Source organism: Neofelis nebulosa, chromosome 3 (assembly GCF_028018385.1).
Source record: "Neofelis nebulosa isolate mNeoNeb1 chromosome 3, mNeoNeb1.pri, whole genome shotgun sequence".
In the NCBI taxonomy this organism is placed as follows: Eukaryota; Metazoa; Chordata; class Mammalia; order Carnivora; family Felidae; genus Neofelis; species Neofelis nebulosa.
The window spans coordinates 16,955,346-16,977,061 of NC_080784.1; the positions used below are offsets into that span (position 1 = coordinate 16,955,346).

General features: G+C 39.0%; 2 protein-coding genes, 1 long non-coding RNA gene and 1 other non-coding gene across 16 annotated transcripts in view; 2 read left to right on the forward strand and 2 right to left on the reverse strand.

Annotated features, from left to right (window-relative positions):
- Positions 1-1,063, forward strand: part of SNX25 (sorting nexin 25) — a 133,931-nt gene extending 132,868 nt beyond the window's left edge. For all 4 annotated transcript variants that reach the window (XM_058723404.1, XM_058723405.1, XM_058723407.1 and 1 more), the window contains one exon: positions 461-1,063. In XM_058723404.1, the coding sequence (XP_058579387.1) occupies positions 461-541 (81 nt within the window). In that variant the 3' untranslated portion in view covers positions 542-1,063. The remainder of the gene's footprint in view (positions 1-460) is intronic.
- The window catches only part of LRP2BP (LRP2 binding protein), a 44,566-nt gene that overhangs the window by 1,019 nt on the left and 21,831 nt on the right, over positions 1-21,716 (reverse strand). For 9 of the 10 annotated variants that reach the window (XM_058723413.1, XM_058723422.1, XM_058723421.1 and 6 more), the window contains 6 exons: positions 10,275-10,417; positions 10,079-10,184; positions 8,791-9,014; positions 6,985-7,159; positions 4,232-4,345; positions 34-270 (listed from right to left, as the gene is read on the reverse strand). In XM_058723413.1, the coding sequence (XP_058579396.1) occupies positions 4,280-4,345; positions 6,985-7,159; positions 8,791-9,014; positions 10,079-10,184; positions 10,275-10,417 (714 nt within the window). In that variant the 3' untranslated portion in view covers positions 34-270; positions 4,232-4,279. The remainder of the gene's footprint in view (positions 1-33; positions 271-4,231; positions 4,346-6,984; positions 7,160-8,790; positions 9,015-10,078; positions 10,185-10,274; positions 10,418-21,716) is intronic. The other variant, XM_058723420.1, reaches the window with a different exon arrangement.
- On the forward strand, positions 4,339-21,673 carry LOC131508130 (uncharacterized). The gene is made up of 3 exons (XR_009259847.1): positions 4,339-4,855; positions 5,506-5,698; positions 20,353-21,673. It is a non-coding gene; the product is annotated as an uncharacterized LOC131508130 (long non-coding RNA).
- On the reverse strand, positions 18,323-18,429 carry LOC131508219 (U6 spliceosomal RNA). The gene has a single exon (XR_009259927.1). It is a non-coding gene; the product is annotated as a U6 spliceosomal RNA (small nuclear RNA).

The window sequence follows — 21,716 nt, forward strand, 5'->3', positions numbered from 1 at the left end:
TACTTAATCGTTCTTGTTACTTATAACTCTCACCCCAGTTATGTACTGTGCTTCATTGTCATCTGACTGTTCAGTTGTTCAGTTTGGTAAAAGAAAAGGGAAAAACCGTGCCTCCAGCGCGCAGTCCGTCCTTCTCTCAGACCAGATGCGCAACACCTTTTTGTGTGACTGCTTAGTTTTCGTACTTCAGCAAAGCAGACTGTTTCCAAGTCGTCTGATTATAATGTTAAATATGAAATACTGTTGATGGTGTGACATGGCAAGGAGACCCTGAAATGAATCAATCTGATATTAAATGGAGTTTATATGAGTTCCATTCATTTGAGAGTGAGTGGTTCGTGGAGAATCATCTTAGACCTAAAATTAGACTTTTCTCTTAGACATAGGCGTGCACCCTTAGAGAATAAACCCCACATTTTTCTACTTTTCTTTTTTTTTTTTTTCCTCTTTCTTGGTTTAGGTGCTGATGGAATTGCTGCTAATTGAGCTGTGTCCTGAGCTGAGAAGTCATTTAGATCAGCTGAAAGCTGGCCAAGTCTGAGACTGCACAAACAAACCACCAGAGAAATGTCTGTGTAACAATAGACATGAAATATTTTCCTCTTTTCCGCAGAGGGCTTGATTGAGAACCATATTGATTTTTATGTTAGTTACCTCCCTCTAGTTTCGTGGGAAGTGAGCGGAATTGGTTGGGGAGGGAGAACTTGATGCTGTCACAGGTAACAGAAAAAAACACACTTCTGTTAATTATTTTTATTTTAATAATAATATAAGTTAAGTTCAACACACTGATTGAAATACAGATGTTAATATGTGATAAGAACTTAGGAAATATTTTAAATATTTATGAAAACTGTTTTGTTTTAAAATGAAGAACTATGAATACTGTACAGTTACTTTCCTCACTGAGGACTCTGAACATTCCTCTATTATTTCATGTGTATTGAAGAACATTGTTGTGCAATGCTTTGTGTAAAGTTCTTGTGAAAATTTTTTTGTCTTTATTTTTACCAAAGATTTCCCATAGTTTGAAGCATTTGAAGCAATAAAATATAAAAATGAATCACAGAGCTCTATGATATTTAAGGTGCTTACGTCTCAAAAAACTGAGCTTAAAATACATCAGGCAGTTCAAATATTTATCGAGTAATTTTTTTGTTTTGTTTGACAAAACCATTGTGTACCTAAGGATTTCTCCAAGGAAGTATACAGTTGGCTGCCTTCCTCCAGACACAGAATGAATATGTGAAAAAATCTGATTTTTAGTGTGAATGAGAAGAGCCAAATTAGTGCTTGAAATGATGTGTTCGGGAAAGTGAGATAGGAGCCGGGCTTTGAAGGGTGGGCAGGAATGAGATAGGGAAACACAGGTGGGAAGGGACTTAAGGGACTTTGGGGACTCGATTATATCATCAGGTCTTGTGGACTCGTGGGGCGTTAGGTGAGATCCAGGGTATGGGTGTTTTGTTATCAATAGTGGGGCCACGAACAAGTCACTTAATAAACATTCACCATCTATCATGCAGTGATAATAAAACACTTGCCTCTCTGTAGCCCCCAGGAACATTGAAAGCAAAATAATGGGCAAAAATTCAGTTTGAAATCCATGAAAGAAAACTACTGTACGTATACTCAAGTGGTACTGATTGTGGCATTACTAGATCATACCTGCCAAGTTCTCGATATGAAACATAAGTTCTAAAAGGTAAACGATTAAAAATTAGTACACCAAATTTTATCTTTGGGATTCTTTTAGTCACGGCTCTTTGATCCTTTTTTTTTTCAAACCAGGATGATATTTGACCCTTGAGAAAAAAACCAAAGTTGGCTGTTTGAATGAGTAAGAATTCTCCTTCACAGGGATGTAGAAAAGACACATTCAGATAAGAGAAGCAAATGAAATCGCCGAGCCTCAGGATGTCATCGTAACACAGTTACTGGTAATGTCCACCTTGTGTGTAATTAAACCATAGCAGTTACAAGTGTCCACTGCAAGTGAGAAAAATAACTATTTTTGACTCCTCAATCTTTCTTGAAGGTAAATTTCAACTTCGTCATGAGCCGTCAGCTATAAGGAATCTTAGAAGTTTTGTTTTGTTTTTTGTTTTAAGATGAATGACCTGGAAGCCTCAACTCAACGTGAGTTAAAGAGTGAGACTCCACTCACAGGTCAAGGTGTGTGCCACGGTCTGCAGCAGTGGTAGTTTGCAAGGGCTCGTCTGTGCCAGAAGTACCCCCTTTATGGTAACTACAGTAAACTGAAATTTTGAATTCTGTGTCGGATTTACTGAAGACACTTAAGCGTAGCATATTACCACATATGACGCATGTCAAATTCCTACACTGGGGATTTCTCAGACCTGTGTTTTAATGGCAGTCAAAAAAGTGGTCTCTGGGATGAAGGAAGATTCGCTTATCTATCAAGTGTGCCGTTAAAACCAACAAGCACTGCCTTATTACATTCCACTTTCAGGATTCTTACAGGCTTAAGGGACTGGATTAAGTGTGGAGAAAAGAATACTGGTTGGGGATTTAGATCTTCCAGTGGTTGAAGGAATACCATGTATGGATGGTATTAGGAGCAGAGCAAGTGGGCTTATATTGTAGAAGAGATGTAAGCTAGGTAGTGTGAAATCTCACAAAGGGTTTGATGTATTGAGTCACGTTCCTGGAGGAAATGAGGGAGTCTTCGGTAGAGAATTTAAAAGAAAAGGATTAGTTTTCAGGAATGGTTTAAGTTTATCCGTCTTAAGAGATTTAAGAGAGAAGTATGTGATCGTTGAGGGCATCTCACAGACCTAAGTCTGTTGAAATTGCTTTCCTTTTTATAGAGTGGCAAAATGAAGTACAAGTAACATAGACAAAGCGGAACATGAGACAAGAGCAAGTACTTTTCTACCATACATACTTCTTTAGTGCCTGATGCCTACGGATTAATTGTACTAAGATGAGATCCTGTTTAAACCCACTTTCGGAAAGGATGGTAGTGATTTATAAAATAAAGCCACATCAGTGTATGCTTACAGGAAGGTGTTGATAAGGTATCTTTAAGACATTGTTTTCAGTGTATCTGTTTCAGACATGTATTGCTATACAGTCTTCTCCACGTGGATCCTATTATTTGTATTATCAACTTTTATCTTTATGGACCTCATTAATGCAAGGAAAGCCTAATTAAAAATTTTAACATATTTAGATTCAGTTCTTATATTGAGAGATGATTTGAAATTTTTTTCACATTTTACTTTGCTTTGAAATGAATCGTAAGGTTTTTTTAATCTAGCAGATGAGTCTAAGCACAAAGAAACATCTCTCTTAACTGATTATCTTATCGGGAATATAGCAGTTGTCTTATTCATTAAGATCTTTAAGGGAAGATTCTAAGCAGTTTCTTAAACCTGCTTTTTTTGAAGTTTATAATAAATTAGCCAACTATTTAAAAGAATTTCTTTTAAGAAGACAAGATGTCCCAAAAGACTTAGTACAGTCTTAGCTTTAATTGCTTTGGAAGTATAAATGCTACACAATTAAAGAACATTATTTGAAAGTTTCTTTAAATTCTTTTTAATAGTTTTATGAATCTTAAAGATTTTTTAATGTTTATTTATTTGTGAGAGAGAGAGAGAGAGCGCATGCAAGCAGGGGAGGGTCAGAGAGAGAGGGAGACACAATCTGAAGCAGGCTCCAGGCTCTGAGCTGTCAGCACAGAGCTTGATGCAGGGCTCAAACTCACAAACCGCGAGATCATGACCTGAGCTGAAGTCAGATGCTTAACTGACTGAGCCACCCAAGTGCCCCTTAAATTTAAAAATTTTTAATGGAAAACAACAAATTAAAATTAATCCAAAATTCACAAAACTAAGTGAGGGTCAAAGAAATTTTAAAGAGTTAAGCTTTCAATGTTTTTTTTTATAAGTTTGTAGCATTTATACTTTTGAAGTTATTAAAGCTAAGACTGCACTAAGTCTTTTAGACACTCCGTCTTAAAAAAAAAAAAAAGATAATTTTCTTTAGGGAGTGTTTTTCTCTATTTGATATGATCTAGGCCAGTCTGTAGGCAAAGAGCTGGATCTTTAAGGACTCATTTAGCAATCAGATCCTATACCTAAGGTTTTGAGTTATAAAATTACAGATGTAAGAACAAAGGTAACATGTCATCAGAATACCCAGGATATTGTAACTTGGGATGCAGAAAATAACCAAACAGCGTAGCGACTATAAAAACACACACCGTTCTAAGGTGCCAGGGTTGATGGTCTTTGTTGAAACGCATTATGATCTAAATTCTTTGATGTATAAGTAAACAGTGAAGTTCATCTGCCAATGCAGGGTTCAGACGGCACGCCTTAAAATCAGAGAGAGAGAGAGAGAGAGTCAGTTATATTTAGATACATTTTGAATTGTTGGGTCTTTCTTTTTTTCTTCCTTTTAAAAAGTTTTTTTTTTTTTTAAGAAGTACAATGATTTTAAGGTGATTTCTTAAGATTCATTTCTGTTTTGATTTCTTGATTAAGGAAGTTCAAATTAGCCTCTGCAGAACAGATCACCCTGAAAATTACCATGCTATTGGCACTTGAAAGAGAAAATTTTATCAGTGCCAAGAATAAAGGGAATTTAATGGTAGCATTCTATGTTAGGAATTATTAAAATAAGTAACATGGAAAGCATTAACGTTTGGCCTCAAACTCGCTATTATCTTATTATATGAATAGCAGCATCTATGAGAATCGTACTTTGAAGTAACATTTTGTTATGATAAATAGCGTTAAGTAACAGTGCATATAATTACATAGAACGTCAGGAATCTGGAAGAGACATCCGCGATCATCATCTCATCCAGACCGCACTCCATGCAGTAAGTGTCCCTTCAGTACCCATGACGGTTGCTCACTAGATTGCTCACTAGTTGCTTGGTTACTAAGTCACCATCTTATAGGAAACCTTTTGTTTTTGTTTATTTTCCAAACAGTTGTATTAGAAGATCCTGCTTTGTACTCAGCTTAAGTTTCCTTCCATATGCATTAGAAGCAGTAAAGGTCCTAGGAGAATATGTAAAGCCGGTTTCATGGAGATCCTGGGGGGCAAGGTGGTTGGCAGTCACCATCCTGTCGGTGGCAGAGCTGAGAGCAAGTGTGGGTCTCCTGACTGTAGGCCCCCTGTCTCCACACCAGCCAGGGCCTTATCTTTTCCCCCTGCCTAACACACTGCCATTGGCTATCATTCTGCTCCCCTCCCTGCTGTTCCTTTTCTGTAGGACAGCCTTTCAGTCTGGTGAAGACGACTGTCTGGACTCCTGTCCTTTTGTTTCTAAATAAAATACTCAATTTATGCTCATGGGACAGGATTCCAGACCCTTCACTGGCCTACTACTTTGGAATCTTCTCCCTTGTTAAAAGCATTTCCTGTAAAAGACAATGGCCAAAATTGAATACTGGGGATATTTTCTCCCATCTTGGGAAAAACACTTTTAAGGTTGCAGTCTGTTTGTTTCGGTGTTTTATTTAGGATGAACATATACCACATTTCAGGATTTTGTTGACCCAGAGTTTTCTCTGCTTCTGTTTATTTGGAAAAGACATGAAGGATAACACAGAATTTGAAATTGACTTTGTTTGGAAATCAGTATAATACAGAGAACATTTAGATTTTGTAAAAAGTTGAAGACAACGATTTTTCACACTAACAGAATGGTGTAATGGTAAATATCTCAGTTGAATTTGTGTGCTGTGTTCCTATATTTATGTGTTGATATGGGCTTAATGCTGTGGAAATTTTAATTTCAAACAAATTAATTTAGGGGTTCCAAAAGTTGCCTGAACATTGGAGTCCTCGGGAGAGCTTTCAGCAAATACACTTGGGTTGCACTCTCAGAGAACATGATTTAATTGTTCTGAAATAAGACTTGGGCTTTGGAATTTGTTAAAAATACCCAGGTGGTTTTAATACGCAGAGAAGGTTGAGAACCACTGCTGTTAAATGGTCAGATTCAGGCAGAGGACTCGGAAAATTGTTCCTTGCCTTGTTCACCTGCTCCAGCTAAACAATTTGTGCACCCCATGAATTGCTTTATAAGTTTTAATAAGGTATAATTCTACTTTGGACTTCATGGATGTCATCGACCTAAGACATGCAGTTGTGTGTGTGTGTGTGTTTATTTTTTTAAAACTTTACTTGCAGGTACTGTTCATGATGATTTCCCCCCTTTCTCACTCCCTTCCCACTTTCTAAGTTGCTTGATTTTAGAGGTGAAATCTATTTGGGAGCTAATCCAAATGGATTAAAACAAGGAAAGTCTTACTTCAACTGATCACCTCAAACTCATGATTGAGTTTGGGTAGTGTGCAGAAAGTGTGGTTGATGTCATGCATAAAGAAAAAATTTTAAAAACTAGATTTCAGAGTGCCTGGGTGGCTCAGTTGGTTAAGTGTCCAACTCTTGGTTTTGGCTCAGGTCATGATCTCACAGTTCGTGAGTTCGAGCCCCGCGTCAGGCTCTGTACTCTCAGCTTGGGATTCTCTCTCTCCCTCTCTTTCTGCCCCTCCCCTGCTTGCATGCTTGCTCGCTCTCTCTCTCTCTCTCTCTCTCTCTCTCTCTCTCTCTCAGGTTTTTTTTTTTTTTTAAGTTTATTTATTCTATTTCATTAAGGTACTAGAATGAGAATAGGTTCATACTTCTGGTTAGAAGGAGGCATGAATACTCTGGCTATAAGGTCTTGGTGCTGGCCCTTAGGCTCCAGAGGGTGGCAGAGTGAGAGAGTATAATTTGCATCAAAATGGAACTTTTATCATCTGAGTTTAATTATGCTAATAGGAATCTGGCAGAACTGTCTGCAAATAATCCACGTGTCTGACAACCTCTCCTAGACAGATTATCTGTGCAATAATTAAGTAAGAAAAATACTAATCCATAAAGATGTTCAAGTCTTAACTAAAAACTCAGAAATTTCTATTTGAGTCAATGTTGTTTGTGCTCAGGCTTCCTTACTTTAGAATAGTAGTGTTTCGCTGTCGCTTCATCCTTTGTGACCCCCAAGCCAAGATGAAGACATCGGGCGTGGTAGAAAGATGCCATGGCCATGCCTCTGGTGATGAATTCTGGGAGACAGTCTGTGACCCGGGCTATCGTAGGGATGTCATGAACTTCATCGTAGTCAGCAATCCTGTGGCGACATTTAATTGTGAAGTTAAAAAGGACATGAGTTCTAGTTTACATTTTTACAAATCGCATGTTCAGAAGTGGTGCCCAAAGTAACTTCCCTATTTCCACCTGTTTGAGAACTAAGTTGTTTGTGGTATTTGTTTTGTGGTGAAGGGTAAATAAAACCGCCAGTTAAAACCAAGGGAAGAGGAGCTAACAAAGAGTTTCCTTCACAGCTTCTCTATAATCATACTTATCAGTCAGACTTAATAACCACTAGAAAACACAAAAGTTTATTTCCTTATAGTAATAATATTAAAAAAAAATTATTTTAATATTTATTTTTGAGGGAGAGACAGTGTGAGTGGGGGAGGGGCAAAGAGAGAGGGAGACACAGAATCCGAAGCAGGCTCTAGGCCCTGAGCTGTCAGCACAGGGCCTGACGTGGGGCTCAAACCCACAAACTGTGAGATCATGACCTGAGCCGAAGTTGGATGCTTAACCAACTGAGCCACCCAGGTATCTCATAATAATAGTATTTTAAACTTAATAACACCTTGCAGATTTAAACAATGGGGAAAAAGCATTTTCTATTTCTTTGAATCATTTATTCAAACATTGACCTTAAATTTGGACTTCAGTCACATAGGATCAGAAAACATATCAAGAAACTTACACATCTATCTTTGTTAAAAAGTGGGCAAAAAAAGTCCTCCTTCATAACCCTGACACAAGTCTAGAGGGTTGTGTGAAAATGGGATCTACTTAACCTCATGTCACCTGTGATATTATGAGGAATAGGAATGTGGACAGTAATGGAAAGTTTGACAGATTTTAAAGTCTTGGTTTTAACCAGATGGGCACTTAGACTTTAGGGACTTTGGGGACCACACTTGTAAGTGACCTGCTCCCTGGGAGCCATGATGTTGGGTAGAGGGTGGAACCGAGTCCTTCAGGCAACATAGTGGATGACTGCCCCACACTGGGTGAGGGAAGAGGGGGTCCCAGGGGCTCTGTCAGGCATTATTGGGAGGGAAATACATCAGCATGGCCTTACAGCCTCTCTAGGGGACATCCACGTCTGTTTTTCCTGGTATATTGCTTTTGTACATTGAGTAAATAAATGTGGGGAAAGTACATGGGCTCAGAGAAGAGAATCTCCATATATTTTATAAGGTGTTAATATTGGCATCTCTTAACCATTCTCATTTTACAATCTTTATCAAGCTATCTTGCAATTGTGCAGTCATAGAACATGTGGCTGAAGAGTCTATGAAGAAATTAAAACATATTTAATAAGCATTTCTGATGTGCTAAGCTATGTTAAGTACTTTATATACACTATGTTAGTAATCCTATGGAAGTATTTTCTTCTTTATAAAAAAGGAAATTCATGCCCCCAAAAGTCAAACGTGATTAAGATCATCAGCTGGTACATAGAGTGAATAACACTGAAATCCTGAAGACTGATAGCACAGAATTAGACTATTCCAAAATCTAATGAAATGTAACAGGTGAGTCGTCAGTTGCACTTGCCACATTTCAAGTGCTCACTAGCCGTCATTTCCAATATTGTAGCAAGTTCTATTGAACAGACCTGGCATAGAACATCTGGGAGGAGGTTTTGGAAATACTTTTATCCAGCTTATTTACCTTTTGGAAAATGTAGCACACTTAGTAAAAAATTTCATCTTATAGTAATACTCCACGAGATTCCCTTGAGCATAGACGTTTCCACGTTCTGCCGCTTCCCTTAAGCACTGCAAGGCAGCTTCAGGGTCCTGGCGGATGCCTTGTCCGTAAAAATACATCAGCCCAAGTGCACACTGGGACTCCAGATTTCCATTGCCACACGCTTCGGAATGCCAATAAAATGCCTAAGAAAAAGCACAATTTCATCTTTGTTACCCACCAGGCAAAATTATAAGGGAATACCGGAAAGAAAGAAAAAAATCTCTAATTATGAGGTAGTGTGCATAACTTATCTCTAGGAAACAGTTTTAGCACCTTGTGTGTGTTTCAGGTGAGCGCCAGTTTCACATATCCAAAAGAGAGGTTAGAGGTCACAGCCTAGCCAGTTCAGCTGTCATAGGATTCAAGATTTTCTGATGTTTCCCGAGGAAGGATCAGGAAGGTAGGAGGTAGGAACTAAGAGTCTGCTAGGCTCTGAGACACACTGCAATGAGGCCCAGCAGGGAGAGGAGAGCTGCTGATGCTGAGATCTCCGAGGTGGCACCTGTCGATCCCAGGCAGCCGAGATAAAAGCTGCATGTGGTTGCAAGCCCATTTGCTCAGTACTCAGGTACGGTGACTTTGAATTAGTTCAAAAAATTATTTCCAAGTGGCTGCTTAGTTATCCAAAGAGGGTCTTGTTCGGTTGGTGTTTCTTGTCAGTTTGTTCTTCATGCCTCTTACAAGTAGCACTTGGCCTTACGTTTCCTCCAACCCGTACGATTTCTTGGAAAATGTTTCAATCATTGATGATTAAAGAGATTGTATTTATGCAAAAGTCGTAAATGGATTTAATTTTTAACTCATTTTCGTGTGTGTGTATTTTACTTACTAGCGTCATTACTTTCTCAGAACAAATTAATTTATTCACATAATAGGATTTGTGACATATTTTAGGACTCTCTCAGCTTTCATGGTATAAAATATTTTGTACGTGTGGCTTTTTATAGTGTAGAAAGTGCTCTCACATCCGTGGAATCCTTTGGTAGAGGTAGGGAAAAGGTAGACCATACATGAGTAAAGGGTAAAATGAGCTTTGAGATCCCAAACTGTAAACTTTCTTTACACTTTAAAGAAATGAAAGAGATCTTTAAAATTAGACACTCATTCTTTACCGCCCTCCCTTCAAAAAAGAAATTATTATTAATTTCTGAAATAAATATTAATCTATGCGTGGTGCTGGCGTTAAAAACAAATAGATCAGTGTTACCTTTTCTAATTCTTTGGGTTCTTTTGTGGAATAATATAATCCCAGGATACTTTGAGCTTTCACACTAGCTTTTGGATTTCCATTGTCTGCAGCAAAAAGCCACAGTCTAAAAGAAAAAAGGGCAAGTTACTCTTTGTGTCAGCATTTGATTAAAAAGAAAAAAAAAAACAAAACACTTGTTTTCAGGTAAGCCTACCTTTCAGCTTCCTCATCTGATCGTTTGACACCTTCCCCTTCATAATAAGCTCTTCCAAGGTTGTAGGCAGCTGCAAATTGTAGGTGTCTTGCTTTGGGACATGGAGAATGGATGATTTTCTTCATGTATTCCACTCCTTTTTCCTTCCACAAAGGAAAAGAACAAACACAAAAACCCCAGTTTTTAGTTTTACCCAAACTAAATTCTTTTTCCCAGTAATGGTGTAAAAGTCTTCTTCCTGTGACATGATGTTTGATGTCATGGGTCTGTGCCCAGGCAGACGGTTGCCCTTTAGTCTGCAGAGCTGGAAATAAGGGAGGAGGGGGGTGGGACAGGGAGGGAAGGGAAGAAGGAAGGGTATATCTCCTGAGTAGGCATTCCCAGAGCTCTGAGATCTAAAGGATATAACGCATTTCCCTCATGTTTTAGCTTCCACAGTTGAATTATGTTTCAATATGATTTCCTTTTTTCTCTCCTCCCTTCTACCTTATAGCCCTTATTCTGGATGGGCACAGTTTTTAGAACTTATCAACGTACAAGAATAGCTGTAACTTCTTCCACATTTGCAATCAGAGTACACTTGTGAGCCCCAAAGACTATGTTCTCCCTTCAAGCACACTAAGTATGCTCAGTGATAATTTACATACAACATGCTATTCATATGACATCTGCATAGTCACAAAGAGCACACAGGAAGATGTTGCCCCCTCCAAAAAATCCATCAGGCGCAAACTGTCAAACATCATTCCCAAGAAGAAAATATTTGACGATCAAACCCATTTTCTATACACTGCATTCTAGCTTTTATCCTTCACTGCTCTCTCCAAGTTCTCTTGCTGGCTAAATACCACAGTGATAGAAGATAAAGGTGTTTGCTTTTTAGTGAGTCCCAATTTATAGAGATTTGTTTTTGTGAATGTGTGACGTACATATTTACCTTTTCTTTCCTTTTTTCTTTTTTTTTTAACCTTTTTAAAAATATTTATTTTTGAGAGACAGAGCCAGGGAGGGGTCGAGAGAGAGAAGGAGACTCAGAATCTGAAGCAAGCTCCAGGCTCTGAGTGGTCAGCACAGAGCCCGATGCAGGGCTTGAACTCATGAACAATGAGATCATGACCTGAGCCAAAGTCTGACGCTTAACTGACTGAGCCACCCAGGCGCCCCTTTGCCTTTTTTTCTAAACCTAATAGTAAGAGGGAATTTACTGGTGGTCGAGTGAGTTGGTTGTGTAAATCCTTCCACAGATAGCAATGACTAAATCTGGAGCAAACATTAAAAACTTTTTTTTTTTTTAAGACACTGGAAAGTTTACCAGAGCATATGCAAGCCAGAGGAGAGATTACTCTTAAAAACTGCAGCTGGAAGTGATCCATGAAGTTCAGTGAACCTCAGGCTGGATAAACATGAAGTAGATTTCCCAGGCATACATCATGGTCAAACTGCTGAAAGCCGAAGAAATCTTGAAAGTAGCCTGAGAAAAATGACACATGATGTACAGGAGAACAACTATATAATTAGTATTTAAGAAGACTGAAGTCATGCCATGCATCTTTTCTGACCGTAGAGTATGAAACTGGAAATAAATCACAAGAAAAAAATAGGGGAAAAAACACATGGAGGCTAAACAACATGATACTGAACAACCAATGGGTCAACAAAGCAATGAAGAAATCAGAATATGTAGAGACAAATGAAAATGAAAACACAACAAAATCTTGGGACACAGCAAAGGCAGTTCTCAGAGGAAAATATGTAGTGATACAGGCCTACCTCAAGAAACAAGAAAAAGCTCAAACAATCTAAACTTGTATCTAAGGGAACTTAAAAAAGAAGAACAAAGCCCAAGGTAAAATGATGTAAAAGGAAGGAAATGGTAAAGATCAGAGCAGAAATAAATGACATAAGAGACAGAAAAAAAAAAAAAATCAATGAAACCAAGAGCTAGTTCTTTGAAAAGATAAACCTATGCCAACAAATGGGACAACCTTGAAGAAATGGATAAATTCCTGGAAACATACAATCTTCTGAAACTGAATCAAGAAGAAATAAATCTGAATAGGTTGATTACTAGTAATGAAACTGAATCAGTAATTAAAAAAAAAAAAACTAACAGAAAAATAAAAGTCCAGGAACAGATGGCTTCATAGGTAAATTCTACCAGACATTTAAAGAAGAGTTAAAACCTATTCTCCTAAATGATTCAAACAATAGAAGAGGAAGGAAAGGTTCCATATGCATTCTGTGAAGCCAGCATTGCCCTGATACCAAAACCAGACAAAGACACCACAAAAAAAAGAAAACTATAGGCCAAGATCCCTGATAAACATAGATGCAAAACTCAACAAAATATTAGCAAGCTGAATCCAACAATACATTAAAAGGATCATTCACCACAATCAAGTGGGATTTATTCTGGGGATACAAGGATGGTTCAGTATTTACAAATCAACCATGTGGTACGTCACATCACCAAAACAAAGGATACAAATCATATGATCATCTCAACAGATGCAGAAAAAGCATCTGATACAATTCAACATCAATTCATGATAAAAACTCTGAACAAGGTAGGTTTAGAGGAAACATACCTCAACACAATAAAGACCTATATGAAAAACCCACAGCTGACATCTTACTGAATGTGAAAAACACAGCTTTCCCTCTAAGATTAGGAATAAGACCAGGATGTCCATTCTCGCCGCTTGTATTCAACATGCTACTGGAAGTCGTAGCCACAGCAATCAGATAAGAAAAAGGTAAACAAGTCATTTTGGTAAACAAGAAGTTAAACTGTCACTATTGGAAGATGACTGTGATACTATACATAGAAAACCTAAAGGCTCCATCAAAAACCTGTTAGAACTAATAAGTGAATTCAGTAAATTTGAAGGAGATAAAATTAATGCTCTGAAATCAGTAGTATGTCTATATACTAATAAGGTAACAGAAAGAAATTAAGAAACTACACTTATAACTGTACCAAAAAGAATACAATGCCTAGGAGGTTAACCAAAGAAGTGAAAGACCTGTACTGTGAAAACTATAAAACATTGATGAAAGAAATTGAAGATGACACAAACAAATGGAAAGATATTCCATGCTTCTAGATTTGAAGAATTAACATTGTTAAAATGTATATATATTTAAAAATATTTATTTATTTTTGAGAGAAAGAATGTGAGTGGAGGAGGGGCAGAGAAACAGGCAGACACAGAATCTGAAGCAGGCTCCAGGCTCTGAGCTGTTTGCACAGAGCCTGACATTCAGCTCGAACTCATGAACCGTGAAATCATAACCTGAGCTGAAGTCAGTCGCTTAACCAACTGAGCCACCCGGGTGCCCCATCATTGTTAAAATGTACATTACACAAAGCAATCTATAGAGTCAATGCAATACCTATCAAAATACCAACAGCATTTTTCACAAAATTAAAAAATTACTAAAATTTGCATGGAACTGCAAAAAAACCCTGAAGAGCGAAAGCAACCTCAATAAAGAACAAAACTGGAGGTATCACAATTCCAGATTTCAAGGTATACTATGCAAAGCTGTAGTAAAGTGGTATGGTAGTGGTATGTAAATAGACACATAGATCAATGGAACAGAAGAAAGAACCCAGAATTAAACCTACAATTATATGGTCAAATAATCTATGACAATGAGACAAGAATATACAATGAAAGATAGTCTCTTCAATAAATGGTATTGGGAAAACTGGACAGCTACATGTTAAAGAATGAAACTGGACCACTTTCTGACACCATACACAAAAATCAACTCAAAAGGGACTAAGGACTTAAATGTGAGATCTAAACCCATAAAGTTCCTAGAAAACAGGCAGTGATTTCTCTAGCATTCACCTAGAGACATTTTTCTAGATATGTCTCCTAAGGCAAGGGAAGCAAAACCCAAAATAAACTATTGGGACTACATCAAAATAAGCTTTTGCAGCACAGTGAAGGAAACCACCACCAAAACAAAAAGGCCAAAAACCTACTCAGTGGGAGAAGATATTTGCAAATGATACATCTGATAAAGTTAATATCCAAATATATAAAGAACTTAGCCAACTCTCTCTCTCTTTCTCTCTCTCTCCCTCCCTCTCTCTCCCTCTCTCTCTCTCCCCCCCCTCTCTCTCTCTCTCTCTCCCTCCCTCTCTCTCCCTCTCTCTCTCCCCCCCCCCTCTCTCTCTCTCTCTCTCACACACACACACACACACACACACACACACACACACAAATAATCCAAGTAGAAGATGTGCAGAGGACCGTTTTTCCAAAGAAGACCTACAGATAGCCAACAGACACATGAAAAGATGCTCAACATCACTCATCATCAGGGAAATGCAAATGAAAACCACAATGAGACATCACATTGTCAGAGTGGCTAAAATAAAAAAGACAAGAAGTAACAAGTGTTGGTGAGAATGCAGAGAAAAAGAAACCCTTGTTCACTGTTGGTGGGAATGTAAATTGGAACAGCCAGTGTGTGAAACAGTATAATTTCAAAAAATTAAAAATAGAAATACCATGTGATCCATTAATTCAACTACTGGGTATTTACCCAAAGATAATGAAAACAGTAATTTGAAAGGATCTATCCACTTCTTTGTTTATTGCAGACTCATTTACAATAATCAAGATATGGAAGAGTCCACTGATTGATGAATGGGTAAGGAAGATGTGGTACATATGTATATGTATGTATGTACACACACACACACACAGGCATATCACTCAGCCATAAAAAGATGATGGGACTGTGTCACTTGTAACAATGTGGATGGACCTAGAGGGTATTATGCTAGCTAAGTGAAGTAAGGCAGACTGAGAAAGATAAATACCATATAATTTCATTCATATGTGGCATCTAAAAAAATGAATAAATAAGAGGCAGAATCAGACCTGTAAATACAAAGAACAAACATATGCTTTGTGGACGGGAGGGGGTGGGGGAATGGGCAAATGGGTGAAGGGGAATGGGAGACACAGACTTCTAGTTATGAAATGTCACAGGAACGAAAGGCATAAGGAATATAGTCAATGATATCGTAATGCCGCTGTGAGGTTACAGATGTAGCTACTTTTGTGATGAGCATAGCATAATTGGTAAACTTGTCTAATTACTATGTTGTACACCTGAAACTAATGTAATATTGTCAACTATACTCAAAGGCACAGACTTCCGGTTACAAATAAGTTCTGGGAATGTCATGTGCAGCATGGAGACTATAGTTGACAACACTGTGTTATATATTTGAAAGTCGCTATGAGAGTAGCTCTTAAAATTTCTAGTCATAAAAAAAGTTTGTAACTATGTGAGGTGATGGATGTCAACTAGCTTTATTGTGATAATCATTTTTCAATATATACTTAAATTATGTCGTACAACTTAACATGATATATGTCAATTACATCTCAAAAACACTGGTGGGGGGAAGAGCAACGGAAGTTGTGACTGACTTCTCATGGGAATTAATGAAGGCCAGAAGATTTGACAGTAGCATTGTTTTAACTTTATTCATTTTGAGAGGGAGCGAGTGGGGGAGGGGCAGAGAGAGAGGGAGAGAAAGAATCCCAAGTCTGACAGTGCAGATCCCAATGCAGGGTTCAAACTCACGAACTGTGAGATCATGACCTGAGCCAAAGCCAAGAGTCAGTTGTTCAACCGACTGAGCCACCCAGGTGCCCCAAGAGTAGCATTTTTAAAGTGTGGAAAAGAAAAACTTAACCAGCAAAAACAATTCATCAGAAGTGAAGGCAGATTAAAGACATTTTTAAGCATTAAAACAATTTTTTTTTAATGCTTATTTTTGAAAGAAAGAGCATGAGCAAGGGAGGGCAGAGAGAGAGGGAGACACAGAATCCCAAGCAGGCTCCAGGCTCTGAGCTGTCAGCACAGAGCCCAAAGCGGGGCTCGAACCCACAAACCATGAGATCATGACCTAAGTCAGACGCTCAACCGACTGAGCCACCCAGGCGCCCCTGAAGACATTTTTAGATGATCAAAATCAGAGATAAATCATCATCTGCAAACTGTACTATAAGAAATTCCCTTCAAAGGAAATTCTTCAGGTCAAAAGGAAAGGAATATGGTGACAAATGGCTACTCAGGTTGACAGGAAGGAATGAAGAGTTCTAGAAATGGTAAATATGTAATAAATATAAAAGGATACACATATATATACATGTGCATATGATTTATTATCCTCTTAGTTTCTTCAAAAGATATATGACTAAAGCAAAAATTATAACACTTTTATATCTGGAGATTTATAATATGAATTTAAGTATAGCGTGACAAAGATTGGGGGTGGGCGGGTCAATGAAAGCATACTTATTCAAGGTTCCTATATTTTACCTGAAGTAATTCCATATAAACTCCTTGTCTGTTGTGATAAATTAAAAGTGCATATTGTAATCTCTAGAGCAACTACTAAAAAGAGTATAACTAGAAAATAAGTAAATTAAAAACGTGACGAAACCGTTCCATCACCATTTCTCACACATGTGAAATTTTATGACATGGTAAATACCCATATATCGATGTACGTCTGTTTCTGGACTCTTTTGTTCTTTTGATCTTTGCCTATTCCTGAACAAAACCCACCTTGCTTTAAATACTACATATAAATATTTGGCTTTTTGTTCTTTCATATGAATTATAGAATCAGCTTGCCACAAGCCATAAAAAAATCTTATAGGAAATTTGATTCTGATTGCATTTAATATGTGAAGTTAAATCTGGGGAGTGGGTTAGAGGCGCACCTGGGTGGCTCAGTCTGTTCTGCGTCTGACTCTAGTTTTTCGCTCAGGTCATGATCTCATAGTTTGTGAGTTTGAGCCCCACATTGGGCTCTGCTGACAGTGTAGAGCCTGCTTAGGATCCTCTCTGTCCTCTGCCTCTCCCCCACTCACTCTCTGTCTCTCTCTCAAAAATAAATAAGTAAACTTAAAAAATTATTTAAAAAATCTGGGGAGTGGATTAGAGGGCAGACGTCGAAACGTATTGTCTCTGGAAAACAGAAGCACAGTTGCCTGATGAGTCCATAGACTGAATTTCCTAAGTCAAATTTCCTGCAATCTGGCACTAAATTACACTCAAATGTTTACTGCCTTATGCTAAAGGAAGGGTTTAAAAACCTTTTTAGAATTCTGTTAGATGGGGAAAGCAAAGCTAAAACAGGTGAACTTGTCCTCACCGCAATTTTATGTCCGCTAAAAGTTTGTTGCTTTATTCATTCCCTGCCCCCTCCCCCCTCAAAGCTATTTCCAGTTTCCATTTGTAGCTTCCCTAGGTGTTGGAGCCCACATGTGATTATCATTCTCTATGGGGTAATAATGACCTTTGAATGCTCCCTGAAGAAAACAGTTCAAATCTACCACACAAAGCATATATGGTTGAACCAGAGTCTGGACCAAATTAGTGTCAAGAACATTGGTACGTTAATAAAAGAAAGTGATAATAATGAAAAGAGATATTTGCCCCTTTACTGTGAGTCAAAGGTATTATCAAGCCAGTGTAATTCTAGGTGAGAATTACAGCGGCCATCTTCTTTTGCTCCGCTGGCCTCCATATGTAATCACATTCGAGCCATTCTCTTTGGGAGTTGCCATATGCCAATGCATTGAACCTGCCAACTTCCCTGGTTCCTCTACTTCTTCATGTCCTTAATTCTCACCTTTTAGGCTTATTCTGCGACTGTCACCATACTCATGCCTTCATTCCTCTTTCCCTCCTTGACACTCATTTATCTGGCAGATAAACTATTTCTCTGCCTACTCAGATGCACTCAGGCAGCTGCACATGGCCGGGAACAAACACAGCCATGACGATAGGTCCTCCTGATCCCAGATTTCAGAGTGAGCTCTCAGCCCTGGCAAACAATACCATCAGTTTGCTGCCCCAGTGTTCTCTCCCACTTAACCCGGTAGGGAAGAGAACTATTTCAAACTTTACCCTGTCTCTTCACACTTCCGCTGCCCCTGCCCTTTCCCTCATTCTCAGCTCATGCTTCACCTTTTGAAAATTTTTATTTATATTTTTATAAAAACATGGGGTGATTCATGACTTTGTGAGTCATCCTTACATGCAGGGACTATGCTAATTTTCTCTGTCCTTCCAGTTTTAGTGTACGTACTGCTGAAGCGAGTATGTGGCTTTTCTTTTATGTCACTGAGAAAATAGAAAATCAAGAGAGACACTGAATCTGTGAATTTACCTAACTCATCCTTTTCCCCTCTCTGCTAGATCTTGTGTATCAACTTATAAATACACTGTGGTATCTCTGGACCAGGGAGGACCCTCCCTCGAGAATATGACCTCGTTAGTGCATATGCATTTGTTCTGCTATATGACAAAACTCAGTGCTTATGCCCCACTCCTCACCTCCATGCGTCTCCTCGGCCCACTCTGACTTTGGTCCCTTCTCCCTCCACTGAAAAGGCTTTAGTCAGGGTCTCCGAGGAGATTTGTCTTAATGTGCCTAACAGTAAGCGCTCAGTTTTCATTATACTCACCTCAACAGGATTGAGACAGATGATTACTCCCTCCTTGAAACAGTTTCATCATCTGACTTCCAGATCACCACACACTCCTCAACTTCCTCTATTCTCCCTGCTCCTTCTCATTCTCTTTTGCTGGCTATACTTTCCCCTCTGACCGTTAAATATTGGAGGGCTCCCCATCTCTGTCCCTGGCCTTTTCCTCTTCTCTGCGTTCACTCATTCAGCAACTGCATCCAAATCTGGTGCCATAACTACCGATGGTCCACCGAGACCGCCCCCCCCCCCCCGCCCCGCCCCGATTTCTCCGGTCCTGACTGCATCACTGAGCTCCAGACTCTCTACTTGACATCTCTGCACAGGTGACGTAACACATACTTCAAAAGTTAGGTTTTCTCGTCACGTCCCAAACCTGCTCCTTCCTCAGTCGTCCCATTGTTAAATGGCAATATCACCCTTGATCCCTCCCCTTATTATTTATTACTTCTGGCCCTCTCCCGGTCTATTAGAAGGCCTGTATCCTCTTAAGAGTATATTCTAAATCTCTCCACTTTTCTGTATTTCCACGAATGGTACTTTAAAGTGGTTCTATCTGAACCCCAGTGGCTTCCCAATTGGCTCCCTGCTTCTACTCCTGCTTCCATTCAGTCCATTCCCCACACAACAGACAAAATGATTTCTTTTAATGGAAATCATATTGATTTCCCTCCCTTTCAGTGTTTTCACATTACATTAATCACACAAGCCAAACTCTTGGCCCTTGTTTTCCAAGTCCCATGTGGTTTGGCCCCGTCTCACTGGTTTGACTACACTCCAGTTTTCCCTCCTTCCTCAGACCTTAACACTAGCTATTTCCTCTACCTGAATGTGATTCCCCAGACCTACATACATGGTCTCTCCCTCTTGTTACTCCGTTCTTAATTCAAGTGTCAGACAAAATGATGGAACAACACAGGGAGGAAAACTATAATCCCAGAATGAAATGTTGGGGAATGACCAATTACTGGGAAGTTGATAGAACTAGGAAAGTCAGTGGGGTGGAGGAGAGCTCATAGCTGGAAAATGACTTGGGGGGTGAAAATGACGCCAACTCCACCTTTGAGCACATTGGGATAGGGAAGGAGAGCCCTCGACCTACAGAGGTGGTTATGGGAGAGCTAAGTTTCCGATGAGGCAAGGAAGGGAAAGAAATAGTCTGAGAAAAGGCTGAGGATTTGCCAGCTGGAAAGTTTAGGAGGGAGGGCAGCTGTAAGAACAGGAGAGGAAACAGAAAGCAATATGGAGTTGAGAATACGTGAGAAGACAAATGACCAGAGAGGCATACGTTGTGTGTAGTGGCCGGAGGTGATACAGCTGTGACGCTTGGTGGGACCGAGTGAAGTCAGGGTTCCAGATGGAATTCTGATGTCTAGTTCAGGTACGGTCACAGTGGGTTGGCCTCATGATGCCTGGTGAAGCCCCCCATGTCGGCAGACACTGCAAACTTGGGACTTGAATGAGGGTTTGGAAGGGCAGTTATTGCTTTTGAAACTGAAGAATTTACCAAGTAAATATTACTTTATGTGGGCCTCTAGGTGTCCAACTAGCTGGCTGTCCATGGGAACACTCCAAATCATGCCCTTCTTTGGACCTTCAACGTTGAAGTCTTTGGATGGACGGGACGTAATCAGATTTGTATTTTGGAAAGATGGCATTAGTGGCAGTTTGAGTAACGAGTCTGGGACCAGCACAGAAGCTGGGGATCTACTTCTGAAATAACCCAGGTAATGGGTCCTGTGAGCCTGAACTGGAAGAGAGGGAGTGGGACTAAAGGACTGGGGACAGATCTGAAAGATATTCAGGAGATAGTATGAGTAGGTCAGTATGACCCATGGAAAAGATTTTATTTCTGCTTCGAAAAAGACAGTCTCTGGTTTGGGCTTTTAACTGTAAGTGGCTATTCCTAAGTTATAAGGAAACATAATTCCTAGTATTGTTTGTTGTTTTTTTTTTAAAGGTTTTCATTATGAATAAGTCCTGGGTTTTATGAAGTGCTTTTTCAATACATACTAAAACCATCATATGGTGTCTTACTCAGGCTACTAAAGTATTATATTCATAGAGTTCCTTAGGTTGGATTGTAAAATTTCTGGGCTAAGTTTTACTTGGTTATGACACTTCATTCTTCTAAGGAAGTATTGATTTTTTCTTGTAACAAAGGCAAATATTTTATTATCTTAACAGCTGCTACCATACTTTTTCTTACATAGGATCTTACTCTAGAAAAGTCCTTTGAAAAAGCCTTTTGAGGTGACTCTGATAACAATGTGGTCAGCAAGGGGCCACAAGATCAGTCAATAAATATGATTGAGCATCTACTGTGGTTCTGGCCCTATTCTAAGTCTCTAGGGGATTGAGTCGTGAGCAAGACAGATGAAACCCCCTGATTCTGTAGAGCTTACATTCCAATTAGAGATAAAGAAATTAAACAGGTAACAAATAACGAAGGTAATCATTAAAGTTCGTGAAGAAAGGAAAGGGTGTTGATTTTGATTATATGGCCACAGAAATCCTCTCCAGGGAAGTAACATGAGGGAAAGGCAAAAGAGGAGATGACTCAATTACTCTGTTTGAGACAATGGGATAAATCCATTTTTGGCATCAGAGAAAGAGAGGGTAGAGGGGAAAGACACAGGAGGGGGAAAGGGTGGGGAGAAAATACTCAGCAAGTTTGTAAAGAATCACGTGAGGTAGTGCAGCCACAGAATTTCTTCCAATTTCCAGTTAATTTTGACAGCCAACTAACTGTAATATCTCATTGTAATGAATATAGATAAATACCAAAGAAGAGAGTGGCACAATGACAGAGTGAATCTGAGTCTTGAGACTTTTTTGGTATTTTTTTTTAAAGAGCACCTTGGGAGAGTTCCGGAAGATGGCGGCGTAGGAGGACGCTGGG